The sequence below is a fragment of the Zalophus californianus genome, chromosome 10 (assembly GCF_009762305.2).
Source record: "Zalophus californianus isolate mZalCal1 chromosome 10, mZalCal1.pri.v2, whole genome shotgun sequence".
Taxonomy (NCBI): Eukaryota; Metazoa; Chordata; class Mammalia; order Carnivora; family Otariidae; genus Zalophus; species Zalophus californianus.
The window spans coordinates 109,405,702-109,422,459 of record NC_045604.1 but is presented as its reverse complement, the minus strand read 5'-3'; the positions used below and the strand labels follow the sequence as shown (position 1 = coordinate 109,422,459).

Here is a 16,758-nt window from a genome sequence, read left to right as displayed (position 1 = left end):
GGAACTCATGGGCCATCCCTGCTGAGTTTATGACAAGCCACTGTTCACATCCAGGACACAGACCTGGTGCCCAGCGACATAGCAGCGGGCCTCACCCTTCTCCATCAGCAACAGGACAGTATCAGGAATAGCCAGGAGCCGGACGGGGTGATCGGCCATTCCCCGGGGCACCCCCAGGTAAGTGTCTTTCTGGTGCCTTGTACAGTTTTGACATTTACTATTAATACATCTTCAAAAAACAAAATAGACTGGCCAGCAACAATTTCAGGACAGTTGGCTTGGAATCTGATGTGTGGCTTTTGCTAGTTGTGGTCCCTCAGGTAGAGGGAGCCCATTCCTGGCCGCTTCACCCTCCATTGTGGGGGTTGTTTTTTTTTTAAGATTTTATTTATTTATTTGACAGAGACATAGAGAGCACAGATAGGCAGAGCGGGAGGGAGAGGGAGAAGCAGGCTCTCCACGGACCATGGAGCCCGATGCAGGGCTCGATCCCATGACCCTGGGATCATGACCTGAGCCGAAGGCAGACGCTTAACCGACTGAGCCACCCAGGCGCCCCTCCTCCATTGTATTTTTAAAGCATTCTCTTTTAGGAAATTGGCTGAAGGATGGGCCTGATTCCCCGTGGGCATGTTTGCTCTCTTCTCTGGAACGAGGGAGCAGAACAGTTGGGTTTTGCTGGAGGAGTTTTCCTGCCACAGCTGTTCAGGCTTCTGAAGGAGAAGGTTGCACGCGGGTGGATGGATTTCTCTGCCCCTCACACAGGTGCCCGGGCCTTCCGGCTCTGCTGCTGCAGGGACCTGGCGCTCCGCTTGTCCTCATGCGCTTCCGACTCAGTCCCTGGCTCGTTCCAGCAGGGGCCCCAAAAGTCAGCAGGGATTCCTGCTGTTCATTTCCACCGTACTTGCGGCATTCCTGTAAAGTGAGGGGTCTGTTTTAGTCCATGTTTAAAGACGAGTTTCCCCTGTGGAAGTCTGCTGAGGTCTGTTCCGTGAGGAAAGAAAGGCATCAGGAGTTCGAGTTCAGGTTTATGATCTTCGTGAGTTGGTCTCGTCCGCAATGCGTTCCCTGAAACAAAAAGCTGTTTTTCTTCTCTTCAGGAAGCTGATCTGGACGCCGAGTTAGCCAACTGTCACCATTACATGCAGTTTGCAGCAGCAGCCTATGGGTGGCCTCTCTACATCTATCAGAACCCCTTCACCGGGCTCTGCAAGATTGGCGGGGACTGGTAGGTGGGCGCGCCTGGGCCCCCACCCGCCTTTCACCCGTCACTCCGACGGCGCCCCACTGTAGTTTCTAAAAATAATCCCGTTTCCCCTTTCCCAAAAACGTTCTGTTTTGAAATATATCAAAACTGTGAGTGCGGTACCGAGAAGGCCCATGGATCGCTTATCTGGAGCTGTGCTGCTTCATCATCGCTTCCTGCCTGGCTTCCCGCGCAGAGGGCACGCCCCCGCCCGCGTTTCCTGAGATCGAGGGCCTCCTTTGACATACTCCGCACGCCCTGCGCCAGCACATCTCACGTTACGCAGTAGCTCCCTTAGGTTTTGGTCACAGTTTCCCATTTGTCCCAGTAGGAGCCTTCAGAGCAAGGTTTCCTCCGCGTGAGGCTCACGCATAGCGCTTGGCTGGCTGTCTGGAACAGTTCATGGTATTTTCTGTCTTGCGTGCTAGTGACATTGCCTTGCACGGTAGTCTACGTATTTTGTGAATGGCCCTCAGTTTGTATTTGTCTGATGGTTTCTTCTGGGTTGGAGTCGAGTACACATTTTTGGCAGGAATTCCTCGGGAGGTACGTCCTGCCCTTCTTGGTCCATCATAGGAGGAAACAAGATGCCAGTTTGTCCCATTCCTGGAGATTTTAGAGTCTCTCCCGTTCTTAATATGATTTATTTTTTGAATATGTAAAACATTAATACGACCTCAGAAGTCAGAACTCTAGTGAGAGGTGTGCCCGGAAATAGTAAAGGCCGTTATACGGGAGCCAGAGGAAGGGCTGAATGTTGTGAGCTCGGTGCTCATGGTTGTTGGGGAAGCGGGGGGTGAGCTTGATGTTCCCCGGTCAGTACCATAACTGACACGTTTGCCTGTGTGTTTAGTTGTCGAAGCAGGACGACAGAATACGACTTGGTCGGAGGAGACCAGCTCCACTGTCACTTTGGCTCCATCCTGCACACGACGGGCCTGCAGTACAGGGACTTCATTCACATAAGCTTTCATGACAAGGTCGGTACAGCGGTGCCTCGTCACTGCTCTGGGGTCGCAGGGTCCTTTGAGAGTGTGATGGAAGTTATAAATTATCTCCCCAAGGACAATGAGCATAGATGCACGCACGTGCACACACACACACACACACACGCACGGTTTGTATGCTGTTTCAGGGGGCTCCCAGGCCCCCTGAAGCCCACATGGGTTTAACACAAGATGGAGCCGGAAATCTTTGTAGAGATACATCCTGGATTCTTACGCAGCCCACCTTCTGTGGTAGAGCAGCCCAGCCCCGCTGCCGCCGGGCCGGCCGAACTCGGCCCCGTAGCTGCGCGCTCTCTCTGTTGAGAACTCATGCTTCTTTCCCTCGCCCTCAGGTCTACGAGCTTCCGTTTTTAGTGGCTCTGGACCACAGGAAAGAATCTGTCGTGGTAGCCGTGAGAGGAACCATGTCTCTGCAGGTAAGGGGCCTGATGCTCGAGGTCCGGGGACGAGGGGTGGGGCGAACAGCAAGCCACAGGTGCCAGGAGACCCACCTTTGCTGGAACGGAGGGTAGAGCGCTCATTGGTTAGAGCAGCAGGTGTAGCCAGAAACACCGGGATAGGAAGTGCAGAAGCAGACCCAGGGCTGTGAAATGCTGCCTTTGGAGAAATGGAGGGAGTCGTTTCCTTTTCACCGAGAAGTGTCAAAAACAGACCAGCAGGGCGCCTGGGTGGCTCGGATGGTTAGGCGTCTGCCTTCGGCTCAGGTCGTGGTCCCGGGGTCCTGGGATCGGGTCCCACATCGGGCTCCCTGCTCCTTGGGAGCCTGCTTCTCCCTCTGCTTCTCTCCCTCCCCCCCCCCCCGTCTCTCATGAATAAATAAATAAAATCTTTAAAAAAAAAAAGAATCAATGAACCAACACACTCAACTTTAAAAAAAAAAAAAAACAGACCAGCAGGCTCGGGTTCCCCGCTGGAGGACTTCCTCCAGAGGCGCCCGCCTGACTCTCAGGGGCGCGGGGCCTGCCGTGTCTGTCTGTCCGCCCGCCAGCCAGCCCTGTGCCAGCTGGCCCGTCCCCGCCTTCTCGGCCCCGTGCAGATGAGTGGGCAGCCGCTGCCCTCCTTCCGTGTCGTGCTCTCTGGTCTGTTCTTGGCCCTTGCTGCATCTCATTTCCTGGTCCTCACTTCCCCGCTGACCCAGAAAGTGTAGCGAGACACCACAGTGTGGGCCCTCGGCGCCCTGCGAGGCAGGGCCTGCCGCTCGGGGTGTTGGCGGGGACTTTGCACCTGCCCAGGGCTCTGCCCGGGGCACCGAGGAAAGCAGACACCTCACCTTCTCTGGCCCCCGTTTCTAGTAATTCTGCAGCATCCCTCAGCTAGCCCCTGAAGGCACCGTGGAGTTATCCTCGCTTTCTCTCCTGGCTTCCGGCCCGGTCCCTCCGGCTGTCTGTCCATTTATGGCCCCCGCGGCCCCCATTGTGGCCCCATCCCCCATCCCGGGCCTGGGAAGCAGTTTTCTACCTTGGTCCCTGTCTCTGGTCTCTTATCTTTCCAGTCAGTCCTCATACCGTCCACAGAGAACTCTTTCTAGAACATGGATCAGATGTTATCAGTGCTTCTTAGAAACCTCCCTCGGCCCCCCCATTACTTTTTTTTTTTAAGATTTTATTTATTTTTGAGAGAGAGAACGTGTGAGCGGGGGGAGGGGCAGAGGGCAAAGAGAGAGGGAATTTTAAGCAGCCTTCTCACCCACTCCGAAGCCCGCCACGGGGCTCAGTCTCACAACCCTGAGATTCTGACCTGAGCCGAAATCAAGAGTCAGATGCTTAACTGACTGAGCCACCCAGGCACCTCACCCCATTAGTTTTTGGTGTTTTTTTTAAAGATTTTATTTTTATTTGACAGAGACACAGCGAGAGAGGGAACACAAGCAGGGGGAGCAGGAGAGGGAGAAGCAGGCTTCCTGCGGAGCAGGGAGCCCGATGTAGGGCTCGATCCCAGGACCCTGGGATCATGACCCGAGCTGAAGGCAGACGCTTAACCAACTGAGCCACCCAAGTGCCCCCCCATTACTCTTTAATAGAAAATTTACGTGTCTTATCATAGCTCCGTTGATGCTTTGTGACCTGACCCCAGCCTGCCTTTCTGGTTCCCGCCCCGAGCTCAGCCTGCTGGTGGTTCTCCAATGGGCCGCAGTCCCCTTGAGCTTTGCAGGGTATTACTATGGAGTCCCATCCGCAGCGGGTTAACTGTACTGGGTCCTGGGGACGCACCTGCCTCTCGGGCTCTGCCCGCGGCCCCTCTGAGCACCCATGTGCCTGGCCCTGTGTCTCCTTCCTGTGCTCAGACGCTCTGCCTCGGGTCCTGCTGGCCCCTTAGGTGGGGTTGCCCACCTCTCTCTGTTCCCTGAAAGCAAGTTTTCCCTTTAGTCTTTGGCTCAGGTCCCACCTCCTCCAGGAAGCCCACCCCCATCTCCGCCCTGCAGTACACACCCCTCTCCCCTCTGATGCATCTCTTATCCTCCCTTAGCTTTCAGTGAGCTGTTGATAGCCCCCTGAGGACAGGAAGCATGCTTTGTTCAGAACCCAGCTACAGGGCTCTGTGCTTCATGGGTACTTAGAAGAGGTGTGCAGTGAGGGAAGGCAGCAGGTGTGTCTTAGCCACGTCCCACACCCCCTCCCTGCCGACCGTGGGTCCCTCAGGAGCTTCCTAGCCGCCTGGGTTTCCCCCCCAAGGTCAGGTGTCAGGTTCAGTCCTCAGCAGTCTGACCCAGGAGACCGGAGCGCTCCGCGGTCCTTCAGAGGGACCTGCCCCCTGGCCGCCGTGCGCAGCTCGTCCCGACGGTCTCTTCCAATGCGCTCTTTGTAGGACATCCTCACGGACCTGTCAGCGGAGAATGAGACCCTCAACTTAGAGTGTGGGGTGCAAGACTGTTCGGCACACAAGGTACAAGCCCTGGGGTGTGTGTTCAGGAATGTTCCATTAAGGTGAAGCTTAAAGGGGTCAGGATTTTTCCAACTCTGACTCTCTCCCGGGAATGCTAAAACCACACAGCAGATAGCCACCAGGTGCCAAGTGCTGTGCAAAGTAAGTGCTTTCCATTCTTCTCGTAGAAATTCTCATGACAACCTCATGAGGTTGCTTTGGTTTTTTAAGAGAAAGGAGCAGGTTCAGAACCATCGAGGGACTTGCCAGAGGCCACACAGTTATTCAATAGTGTCAGTTGGCATTTGAACCCCAGTCGAACGCTCTTCCCTTGACCGAAGTCCTATATTGTGGAGAAGAGAAGCTTCAGCTGAGTACAGGCCCCCCCACCCGGGAGCCCCTCCCACATCCCCACCCCCACCCCCACCCCCCAGCTGCAGGCGCCCCCAGCACTTCCCTGTGGCCCGGCCGGCTCCCTCCGCTGGTGTCAACAACACAAGGTTCTCCTTTCAGTCTTACTGTGCGGGACAGAAACGGCCTGCCTCGGGTGGACTTGTTTTTTAAAAGGGTTTTAATTATGTGACGTGATGTTTATCACTGCAACCCTTTCCCTTTGTAAGTATCTGATTCGGTGGCGGCGGAGACACACAGGAGGCTCTGTACCTTCTCATCACCCCAAACATAAACTCCGTATCCGTGAGTGATGGCCCCGCCCCCACCCCACCCCCAGCCCCTGGTAACCCAGTGCCCCCCAGGGCGCTCGTTCTTGGGACCCCCCCCAGAGGTGGAGTCATGCAGCTATTTGTCCTTTCACCGAACACAGTGTCCTCGAGGTGCATGCAGGTGGTAGCATGTGTCAGAGGCCCCCTTCCCGTTCTGGCTGAGCGACACCCCGCTGTGTGCAGGGACCACCTCTGCTTGATCCGTTCGTCTGCGGATGGACGTGGGGGTCACGCCCAGGCGTTGGCTGCTGTCAGCGCTGTTGCTGAGAACAGGGATGGACAGACAGCTGTTCGAGTCCCTCCTTCCCGTGCTTTAGGGAACCTGCCCAGAAGTGGGGTTGCGTGTCTGGTGGTGTTTGCCACGTTTAGCGTTTTGAGGGACCACCGGGCTGTGTTCCAGTGCAGCTACACCATCTCACATCCCACCAGCGAGTGGCCAGGCCCTCGTTCTGCACGTGCTCGTCGCCGCTTATGTTCTGGGTTTTGGTGCTTCCAGCTGGACGTGCCAGTGGGCGCGCGGCAGTATCTCACTGTGGTTTGGGCTCACGTCTCCCGGATGATGAATCAGGCTGCAGAGCAGAGCGTTTGCACATTTGAAGGAATGATTCGATCCCAGAGGTTCCAGCAGCTCCTTCCGGGGAGAGGGATGTTGGGGTGGAGGGCAGTGGGCCTGTGCTGTTTTTATATACTTTGTTTTTTAACCAAAACCCGTATTACTTCTGTGGTGATCGTTTTTTAAGTAAAATGTGTAATCTTTATAAAAACGTGTGTCAGAGCGAGAGCGTAGCTGATGGAGCCCCGGGGTCCCACCTGGACGGTTTTCAGGACGGGGCCGGACTGGAGCCAGACTGGAGGCTTTCGTTCTGCCACCAGTTAGAAGTGGGACAGTCCTGGGAATCTGAATTTTCCCCTTTAACCCTTAACTGTCTTTTTGGGCCTCAAGTCACCGAAGACTCCAGTGTCACTACTGGGCACGTGTGAAGAAAAACAAAGAGAAATGTTCTACTTTCTTACAGCGACACATCAACTCGCCAACCACACAATACCCGGCAGGATCCTGTGGCCTGGGCTGCGGCTGTGTTCCTAGAATCAGCCCGCAGGTCGAGGCTTTGTGCGTGCACCAGGTGCGCGCTGGGCCTGGCCTCCTCCAGCCGGGTTCCCACGGGGGGCAGCTCCCTCGGGCCGGGAAGGCGGTGGTAGTGGTGGCGGCGGGCCTGAGCTCTGCCTCTGACCCCGGCCAGAGCAGTCCGGAGTTCGAAGCTGTGCCGCTGAACGCAGTCTTGGCCTTTCCGGGTGGCGGGGGGGCTGTCTGTGTGTGGGATGCAGGCCAGGGCCTCCGCCACGGCTGCTGTGTCCAGGTCCCTTTTGGCTTCAGCTGTCCCGAGGCGGACATGTGGTCGGTCCCCGCGGCGGGTGAGAGGTGGCTGCACAGCCGGCCGCAGGGGAGGCCGGGAAGCGCGGTGGTCCGGCAAGAGGTGCTCTTCCCAAACGGTAAACACGTCAGACCTCCTCTTAGCTTCTCCTGGATGTGGCCAGGGTCAGCCTTCTCCCATGGACCTCGGTAGTGACTGACTCGGGAATTGGCAGGAGTTTTTGAGGCAGCCATGAGTCTCCCATCTCGGCCCAGGATCGCTCCCGCTCGGTGCTGGGAGAGAAGACAGGCCCATCTCGTCCACAGGGTGCTCTGTCCTCCGTGCAGATGGCTTCACTTTCAGGAAGCCTGGTTCTCAGGGCAGCTGTATTTGTTAGGTTTTAGGTTTTATTTATTCTCTGAAATTAAAACCTAACCTCCCTAGAACTCAGCTTCCAGTGGTCCTCGTTTTGCCTCTGCAGAAACCGGATGCTTAATCAGTTACCACCAATTCAGAACCTTATGTTTTAACATCTTGTTAAAAGATCAGTCATTTATCATCTAAATGGGACCGGCCATCGGGACTTGGCTGAAGTAAACTGTGGTCTGTGCATACAGCAAAATACCGTGTGGCTACAGAAAAGCCACAGAAAGATCTGCTGGCTGGAAAGGTGTGGATGTCACCCATTCCTTCGTCCCCAGAACTAGTCCTGGAGCACCCGCTCCACGCCCAACCCTGCGCCGGGGACCAGGAGCACGGCGGGGCGCAGTAGCTGCGGCCGCCGATCCCCTGATGCTCACCTCGGCTTTGGGGAGACGCAGAAGCATGCACGGCGTACCCCTGTCATGGGACAGAACCTCCCTCGTCCTATGACCAACAGCCGCCTTCTCTTGTCTGCATTTTTAGGGGATTTCTCAAGCCGCCAGATACGTTTACCAGCGCCTCGTCAACGATGGGATTTTGAGCCAAGCATTCAGCATTGCTCCCGTGAGATTCTAATTTGTCTTTTCTCTCATTGTCTGTCACGTGTCCACAGTTTGCTCCTTTGCCCTCACCGTGCCGCATTCTCTGTTGGCCTGCAGGAGTACCGGCTGGTGGTGGTGGGGCACAGCCTGGGGGCGGGTGCCGCGGCCCTGCTGGCCATCATGCTCCGGAGCTCGTACCCGCAGATCCGCTGCTACGCCTTCTCCCCGCCCAGGGGCCTGCTGAGGTACGTACGTGTGGGCCGGGGGCACGCGCGCCGCGCTGCTCTTGCCTCTGTGATTTCATTCTGCTCGCGCGTCCGCAGCACCGGTTTGTTTCAGGCCCTGTTCGGTTGGAGACACGCTGGAGAGCCTTTCATAGGTCTGTGTGAGCGGAACTCTGCTCTCCTACACGGTGCGGAGGGTGCCGAGCTTCTAATGTAAACGGAGGTGTGGTGGGCATACGGCCTGGCAGCAGCGCCAGCTGCACGAGGCAGCGATTTGGAATTTGCATACGGCGCCGTGATTGCAAGTGATGCAGAAGAGCGTATCTATCACTTTTCGTGGTGACGGGGTTCACTTTTTTTTTTCTTGTGGTAAGAGCCTTGAAGATTTTTTCTCTTAGCAACTTTCAGATGCACAGCAGCTGAACTGGCGTTGCCAAGCTGTGTATTCTGTCCCCATCAGTGACTGTGACTTTTATATTTATAACCGGGAGTTTGTGCCCTTTGACTCCCTTCTGTCCCACAAGCCGCACCTCTGCAGCCGCCAACACCAACCCTCATTCTCTAGATTTGTGAGCTGGGTTTTGGGTTTTGTTTTTTTTTTTTTTTTTTAGATTTCACATGTAAGTGAGATCCTACAGTATTCGTAAGGATAAAGAAGTCTGTGTGACTTATTTCGTGGAGCATAATGCCCTCAAGGTCCATCCACGTTGTTACAAATGGCAGGATTTCCTTCTGCTTTATTCCGTTTTCATTGCTTCATGGCCATCGTGTACGTATGTGCACACACCCGTCTGATCCGTTCACGTGCCGACGGACGCTTACGTTGTGCTTTGCATGCGTCGGCTAGTGCAGATAATGGTGCAGTGAACATGGGCGTGCAGACAGCTCTTCAAGTCGGTATTTTCATTTCCTTCGGGTGCAGACCTGGAAGTGGCATTGCCAGTTGCTACGGTACTTCTGCTTTTCCCTTTTTGAGGAACCTGCGTACTCTTCTCCCCAGCAGCACATGAGTGTTCCCTGTTCCCCACATCCTCACGCACACTTGACATTTCTGGGCTTGGGGGGCTTTTTGTTTTTGATCCTGGCCATTCTAACAGGTGTGACGGTGAGATCTCCCCGTGGTTTTGATTTGCATTTCCTGCTAAGTAGTGATGTTGCACACCTTCTCACGTCCCTGTGGGTCGTGTGCGGGTCTTTCTGGGGGAAATGTTCAGATCCTCCGCCCATTTTTTTAATCTTACTGGTTTTTTGCTGTTGGGTTGTGTGAATTCCTTATATATTCTGGGTATCAACCCCTTGTCAGAGGATTTGCACACTTCTTCCCATTCCTATTGTTGGGGGTGCCCTTTGCCGTGCAGAAAACTTTCAGTTGCATGCAGTCCCTCTTGTTTATTTTTGCTTTTGGTGTCAAATCTAAAAAATCATCATCAGGACCAATGTCAAGGAGCTTACTGCCTGTTTTCTTCTAGGAGTTTTCTGGTTTCAGGTCTCATATTCAGGTCTTTTAATCTGTCATGAGTTAATTTTTGCGTGTGTGACGTGAGCTGGGGGTCCGGCTTCATTCTTTTGCACGTGGCTTCAGTTTTCTCACCACCATCAATTGAGGAGACTGTCCTTTCCCCATCGTATATTCTTGGCTCCTCTGTTGTCAGTTACGTGGGTGTATTTCTGGGCTCTGCGTCTGTTTTTCTGCCAGTACCATACAGTTGTGGTTACTGTGGCTTTATAATCTAGTTCGAAGTCAGGGAGCATGAGGCTTCTAGCTTTGTTCTTCCCTCTAAAGATGGCTTTGACTATTTAGGGCCTTTTGTGGTTCCACATAAACTTTAGGATTATTTCGACTATTTCTTGAAAAATGCCATTGGAATTTTGATAGGGATTGCACTGACTCCAGGTTGCTTTGGGTGGTTTGGACATTTTAACGGTATCGTTATTCCAGTCCGTGAGCACGGAACATCTTTCCATTCATTTGTGTCTTAAGTTTGTCTCATCAGCGTCTTACTGTGGGCAGGTCTCCACCTCCTTGGCTAAATTTATTCCTTCATATTTTTTTGGTGCAACTGTTAAGTGGGATTGATGTCTTATTTTTCTGATAGTTCATTATGCAGATTTCTGCAGACAGGCATACCTTGTTTCATTGTGCTTTGCAAGTACTGCTTTTTCTTTTCTTTTTTTCTTTAAATAAATTGAAGATTCGTGGCAACTCTGCCTTAAAAGCAAGTCTGTCGGGGCCATTTTTCCAACAGCATTTGCTCACTTTGTGTCTCTGTTTCATTTAATAGTTCTTGGCAATATTTCAAATTTTTTCATTATTTCGTATTTTGTTATGTTGATCTGGGGGGGCCCGTGATTATGACTGACTCGCTGAAAGCTCTGATGGTGGTTGGCATTTTCTAGCAATAAAATATTTGTTAATGTAAGTATGTACATTGGCTTTTTAGACACGTCATTGCACACTTAACGGACCTCAGTGTGGTGTAAACGTACCTTACGCGCACCTGGGAAAGCAAACAATTCATCTGCCTCGCTGTGCTGCAGTATTTGCTTCACCGCAGCGGTCTGGGGCTGGCCCTGCAAGACTCCCCAAGTTGTCTCTCTTGATTTCTGTCCTACAACTTTATTGAATTTGTTTACTGATTATTTTAAGTTTGAAAAGTACATTTTTCCTTTCTTACTCAACATACTTAATCTTGTATAATCTTTGCCCTGATTATAAACGAAATTTGTGCTACAATTGAAAAGAAGGAAAAAAGGGAGGAAAAAATAAATTTGTATCCAACATAGAAATTTTGGAAAATATGAAAAGGTTGAAAGATCAAAGATCTTCTACCCAGAATTCACCATTGTAACTATTTGTTTACTTTCAGCTGTGTGTGTGTGTGTTACAAATTAACATAATCTGTATGCATTATATCCTTAAATATTGTTTGAGAACATGTTTTTTATAGAGCTGCTTAGTATTCTATCATCTGGTTATGGCATTTTTATTTAGTGTACTGATGCATATTTACATTCATTTTTCTCATTGTAAATCTGTTATATATAAATATTGGTGTACTTTTTAAATTTTTAGAAGTTCTTTTTAAGTTTTTTTAAAGATCTTATTTATTCGAGAGACAACATGTGCAAGAGAGCAAGAGTCGGAGGGAGGCGCAGAGAGAGGGAGAAGCAGGCTCCTGGCTAAGCTGGGAGCCTGATGTGGGGCTCTATCCTAGAACCCCAGGATCATGACCTGAGCCAGAGGCAGACACTTCACTGAGCCACCCAGGTGCCCCTAAGTTCTATTTTAAAATATATACTTGTACATATGAAAAGACATGAGTGACTTTAAAAATACCTGAATTTATAAATTGTGAAACAACATAAAACATATTTTTGAAACTAAGCAACAAACATCCATACAGCGTGGATGCATTTTGCTGTCTGAAAAAAGCCCTACACAAAAGACCTATTGTAAGAATCCATTTATGTGACCTTCTAGAAAAGACAGAAGTACATGATGACAGAAAGCATACCAGTGGTTGTCTGGGGTTGGGGGTGGGATTGATTGCCAAGGGACACAGGGAGCTTTTTGGGGGCGATGGAAACGCTCTTTATCTTGATGGTGCTGGTAGTTAAAACAGTTATATGCATTTATCAGAACTCACTGTACGCTTAAGAGTGGGTGGTTCTGCGGTGTGTACCTCAGTAAGGCCGATTTAAAAATACACACACTCAGGGCACCTGCGTGGCTCGGTCGGTGAAACATGTGCCTTCAGCTCAGGTCAGGCCCCACATGGGGCTCCCTGCTCAGTGGGGAGTCTGCTTCTCCCTCTGCTCGTGCTCTCTCTCTCAAAAACGAAACAAAACAAAACAACTCTGTACCCAGGTTGAGCAACAAGAGCAGTCAGCGCCTTCGAAATTCCCCGAGCATCCTCTCCTCTCCCGTCCACAGAGCGTTACCGTCCTGATCTTTGTGAAAATTCTTCCTTTGCTTTAAGGTAGTTTTACCACGTATATGCAGGTCTCCACATAATAATTTGGCTTTGAAAATTTTTTTTTTTTTTGAAATTTACAGAACTAGAATCGTACTTAATTTTATTCTGTGACTTTCCTTTTTTGTTCCCCATTGTTTGATACCTGTAAGACGTGATTCTGTCCGTTCTGGTTCTGTCTCATCGTACATGGATCACAAATGGTCTGTGTCGCTGCTAAGGGACGTCGGTTGTTTGACCCCCTCTGGGTGTAGATCGAGGTGGGAATTACTAGCACGCGTGTGCACATGCCCCCCCTTCGCGTGTGACACACCCGTGCTCCTGCGCCAGCGTACGTGTGCCCGCAGTGTATTTGAGTTCGCCACGCCCCACATTCCCACCAACAGTTAATCTCAGATTTAAAACTTTTTTGCCAGTGCAATGGGTGTGCAGTGATGTTTCATTGTGGTTTGATTTGCGTGTCCATGATGGCTAATGAAATTGGGGCTTTTTTCATGTATTTATTGGCTGTGGAGTTTCCACTTTTGTGATGGTCTTTTTGGCTAAAAAGCCTTGTTGGCTATTCTTAGCCCAAGAATCATTTTGCAAGTTCCATAAACAAAAAGCTTAGACTTTTTATTTCAACTGCCTTTATTTTCTAGTTGAGAGGTAAGTGATGTATTATTGAGTTTTCCCACCTTTGAACATGAAGTCAGTTTTCAGGTATTTAGGGACTCTTGAATATCTTTCAATTTTTAATGATTTTCTCCAGTCTTACACATCTTTTGCTGACATGTATTAATCTCATAGAAATTTGTCTTTTGATCTTGTATCCAACAGCCTTGTTAAATTTGCTTATTAATTATAATTCATCTGCAGATTTTTTTTTTAAACTGTATAATTTCATGAATGACAGTTTTGTCTTTTTGCCTTTCGGGGCTGACAGGATCACCATTAAAATGTCCTGTGTCCCTTTGCCATCCGGCCCTTCCACACACACAACCCCCCCCCAGGTGCACAAGGATTTTTTTGTCACTGTAGTTTTGCCTTTTTCAGAAGGTCATAAAAATGGAATCCTACAGTATGCAGGATTGTGTTGCATTTTCTTTTACTCAGTAAGATGCATCCAGGTTATGTGGGTGCTTGCTTTAATCTGAAGTGTATGGTCTTCAATGTTCTCGATTGAAAGTTTTAGATTCTCAAATCTGTGAAGGCCTAGTCACATGTGACTGCCTCTTCTCCGTTCTCCCACTTTGAGAGCCTCCCATCAGGCATCGCGCCCCTTGCTCTTATTTCGCATCTCTAACTCTCGTTCATACCTGTCTCTTTGCTTTTAGTGGTACGATCTGGATAGTTCTTCAGATCTGTTTACTAGTTCACTGATTCTCTCTTCAGTGCTTATGATGATCTGTTAAAACTATTGCCTTATAATGGAATTTTCATACAAAAATTAAAAATTCAAACCAAATAGTATAAAAAGCCACCATTTCACCAGCGTCAATAATTTGTTAACATGACCAATCTTAGTGTACCCCACCGTACTTCCCACAGATCCCTGTGGCTGGAGTACCTTGAAGCAAATCTGAGACCTATCATTCATCTGTAAATACCCTAATGTGTCTCTAAAGCATAGAGCACTTAAAATTTAATTCCAATAATTGATCGTGTTCTCTTCATTATCTCATAAATGTTTTACAGTTAATTTCTTTAAATTCCAAACAAGGTTGGATTGGATGTCCTGTGTCCCTTTGCCACTGGTTCCTTCCACCCCCCCACCCCTCAGCAGTGGGTTTGTCTTGGAACTGTATTTTTGTTTTTAAATCAAATTTAAAAGCATGTGTACAAGGGATCCACACACACATGGAAATTATGTAACTCTCCTTTAATGTATAGATATTTCAGTTCCCTCTTTATTTCTGAAACCAGGTTAGTTCTGGAGAATCCACATTCTGGATTTCTCCTGCACATTCACCATGTCACTTTTAACACGTTCCTCTGCACTGTTGGCTGTATGTCCTAGAAAACAGACTGATGGATCAGTTTCAGAATGATTGCTGAAGGCAGTTTGAGATTTTTTTGCAGTTTTGTTCTTACGTGATATTCCCACTAGGGATGTACAGCCAGATTTCTGTTGTTGTAGTCACTTGAAATAATTCTTATTTGGTTAATGGCACTGTTTAGGTTCATTTGTTTCATTTGGCTTTTGATTTTAGGAATTGCTTTTGTTTTAATTTTTACAATTAAATAAACCAATGACATGGTTCCACAGATAACTCTATAAACAAGTTACATTCAGAAATGTCCCTTTCTGTCCTTGTTCCCTAAGGTAGCCATTAGTGTTTGACTTAGTTTTCCATTATTCTCATTTATATATGAAAGCAAGTATGTTTATCTTTGCATCCCTTCCCCTCTTAGATAGAAGGTAGCATACACTTCATGCCCTTGTGCATCTGCTTGTTTTGACTTGACCACACATCCTGGGATCACCCCCCAGAGCACAAAGGACTCGGTACTCTGCGGGCGGGCCGGGGTTTGTGAATTGAACCGTTCTCCACAGATGGATATTTGGGGTTGGAGCCTCTGCTAGGACAAGCAGTAAGAGCTGCAGTGAATAGCCTTTTGCGTCTCGAGCGTCTTTGTTAGATTCCTCCGAGCAGGGGTCGCTGGGTCAAAGGATGCAAGCATAGGCTCGCTCGGTCTGCCATCTTGATCTGGTTGGTGCATGTTGTGGCTTTACTAGAATCTGGCAAACGAGTTGCTGTGATCAGAGTATCTCCATTTTATTTCTCTTTTCCTTTAAAGGGTAGAGAACAGTTTTATACTCTGAAAACTCACCTCACTGACCTGGCAAAGTTACTTCATTTCCCTTTGGAGTTTTTTGTGGGCAATATAATCCTGAAACTTCACTAATTTTTTTTTTCCTGAAATTTCAGCAAATCCCTTTATGAATACTCTAAGAACTTCATCGTGTCACTTGTCCTAGGCAAGGATGTCATTCCCAGGTGAGTCAGCTGGATGCTTCATCTGGGCTTGCAGCAGCTGAAAGACCAAGTACTGAGGCTCAATCTGGTCTTTTGCTAACAAACAGGTTAAGTGTGACTAACCTGGAAGATTTGAAGAAGAGAATCTTGCGAGTGATTGCTCACTGTAACAAGCCCAAGGTAACTTGCGGGGCCCCGTAAGAGGGTCTAAGGAGTTTGAGGCTGTGCGCCAAGGAGAGTTTGTAAACTCACAGCCTCTTCGAGCGGGGCATTTGATGCCGTCGCCTGAACCTCTCTCTGACCCTCCACACAGACTCGTGTGCTTCTACAGATGACGCCGAAGAAAGCAAATGGCTGTCAGTCATGAAATGCCACAGTTAGAAAATACTATAGTAGAACCATCCCTGTTCTAGTTATGTGATTTGCTTTCTGTCATACTCTCTTAGCCCTGTCTTGTGACCAACAATATTTTGATGCTTTTGGTCCCAAAGCTTAGAAAATAAGGCTGCTGAACAGAGTTGAAGAAGTACGAGTGTGTGTGTACTGTGGAATATTATAGTCGTTAAAAATGGTGACGTAAGTTTTCGTTGACCACTAGAGAAAGATAGCAGTGATGTACTGAAAAGTTTGTTTTTTTTTTAAAGGACAGGTTTAAAAATGATTCTTCGGGGATATATCCCCTAAGGCAGGGAGGGGATATAGAGTTTTTAGAAGTGACTTTAACCAGTTTTCTGACATTTTTTATGGTTGTTACTCAAATTCTTTTTATTTAAAATAAGCTTCTCCTTACCCCCAACTATCCCCCGCCACCGAGTTTTAAAAATTAATAAATGTCGTGAAGGGAAAGAGTAAAGCTCGTCGGCAGGATTTGGTTTTTACATATTGCTTCATGTTTGATACGGCTTCATGGCCCAAGAGACGCAGGAGTTTAGGCCACTGACCTCCACGCCCCCGAGATCCAGGATTTAGAAAGACCGTTAGTCTGAGCTCTGAGGGTCACCGTCCTCCGGCACGAGCTTCTGGGGCAGAGGTCTGTGTTGACAGTGAAAGCGTCACAGAGTAACGAGCAGGCTGCCTTCTTGGGTCTCTCGGCCAGTACCAGATTTTGCTGTACGGGTGTTGGTATGAGCTGTTTGGAGGAAGCCCGGATAACTTTCCGACGGAGCTGGACGGGGGCGCCCAGGGAGACCTGACGCAGCCGCTTCTGGGGGAGCAGAGCCTGCTGACGCACGGGTCCCCGACCTACAGCTTCTCCAGTGACTCCCCCTTGGAGTCCCCCACCAAGTACCCGCCTCTCTACCCTCCCGGCAGGATCATCCACCTGGAGGAAGAAGGTGCTTCAGGGAGGTAAGTGCAGGCCTCATGGGCACGGAGCAGACGGGGCTCAGTCCACACAGGTCGAAAATGCACAGGTTTCAGCCTAAAGGGCCGCTCTGCCAGTTCACC

At 49.7% G+C, this 16,758-nt stretch overlaps 1 protein-coding gene across 2 annotated transcripts in view; it reads left to right on the top strand.

Moving 5' to 3' along the window:
- The window catches only part of DAGLB (diacylglycerol lipase beta), a 31,498-nt gene that overhangs the window by 10,551 nt on the left and 4,189 nt on the right, over window positions 1-16,758 (top strand). The window contains exons 5-14 of one of the 2 annotated variants that reach the window (XM_027611385.2): window positions 55-177; window positions 1,101-1,228; window positions 2,100-2,226; window positions 2,586-2,669; window positions 5,059-5,136; window positions 8,096-8,176; window positions 8,272-8,399; window positions 15,265-15,333; window positions 15,420-15,492; window positions 16,409-16,659. In XM_027611385.2, the coding sequence (XP_027467186.1) occupies window positions 55-177; window positions 1,101-1,228; window positions 2,100-2,226; window positions 2,586-2,669; window positions 5,059-5,136; window positions 8,096-8,176; window positions 8,272-8,399; window positions 15,265-15,333; window positions 15,420-15,492; window positions 16,409-16,659 (1,142 nt within the window). Of the gene's footprint in view, window positions 1-54; window positions 178-1,100; window positions 1,229-2,099; window positions 2,227-2,585; window positions 2,670-5,058; window positions 5,137-6,853; window positions 8,048-8,095; window positions 8,177-8,271; window positions 8,400-15,264; window positions 15,334-15,419; window positions 15,493-16,408; window positions 16,660-16,758 lie in introns of those variants that run through there. The other variant, XM_027611387.2, reaches the window with a different exon arrangement.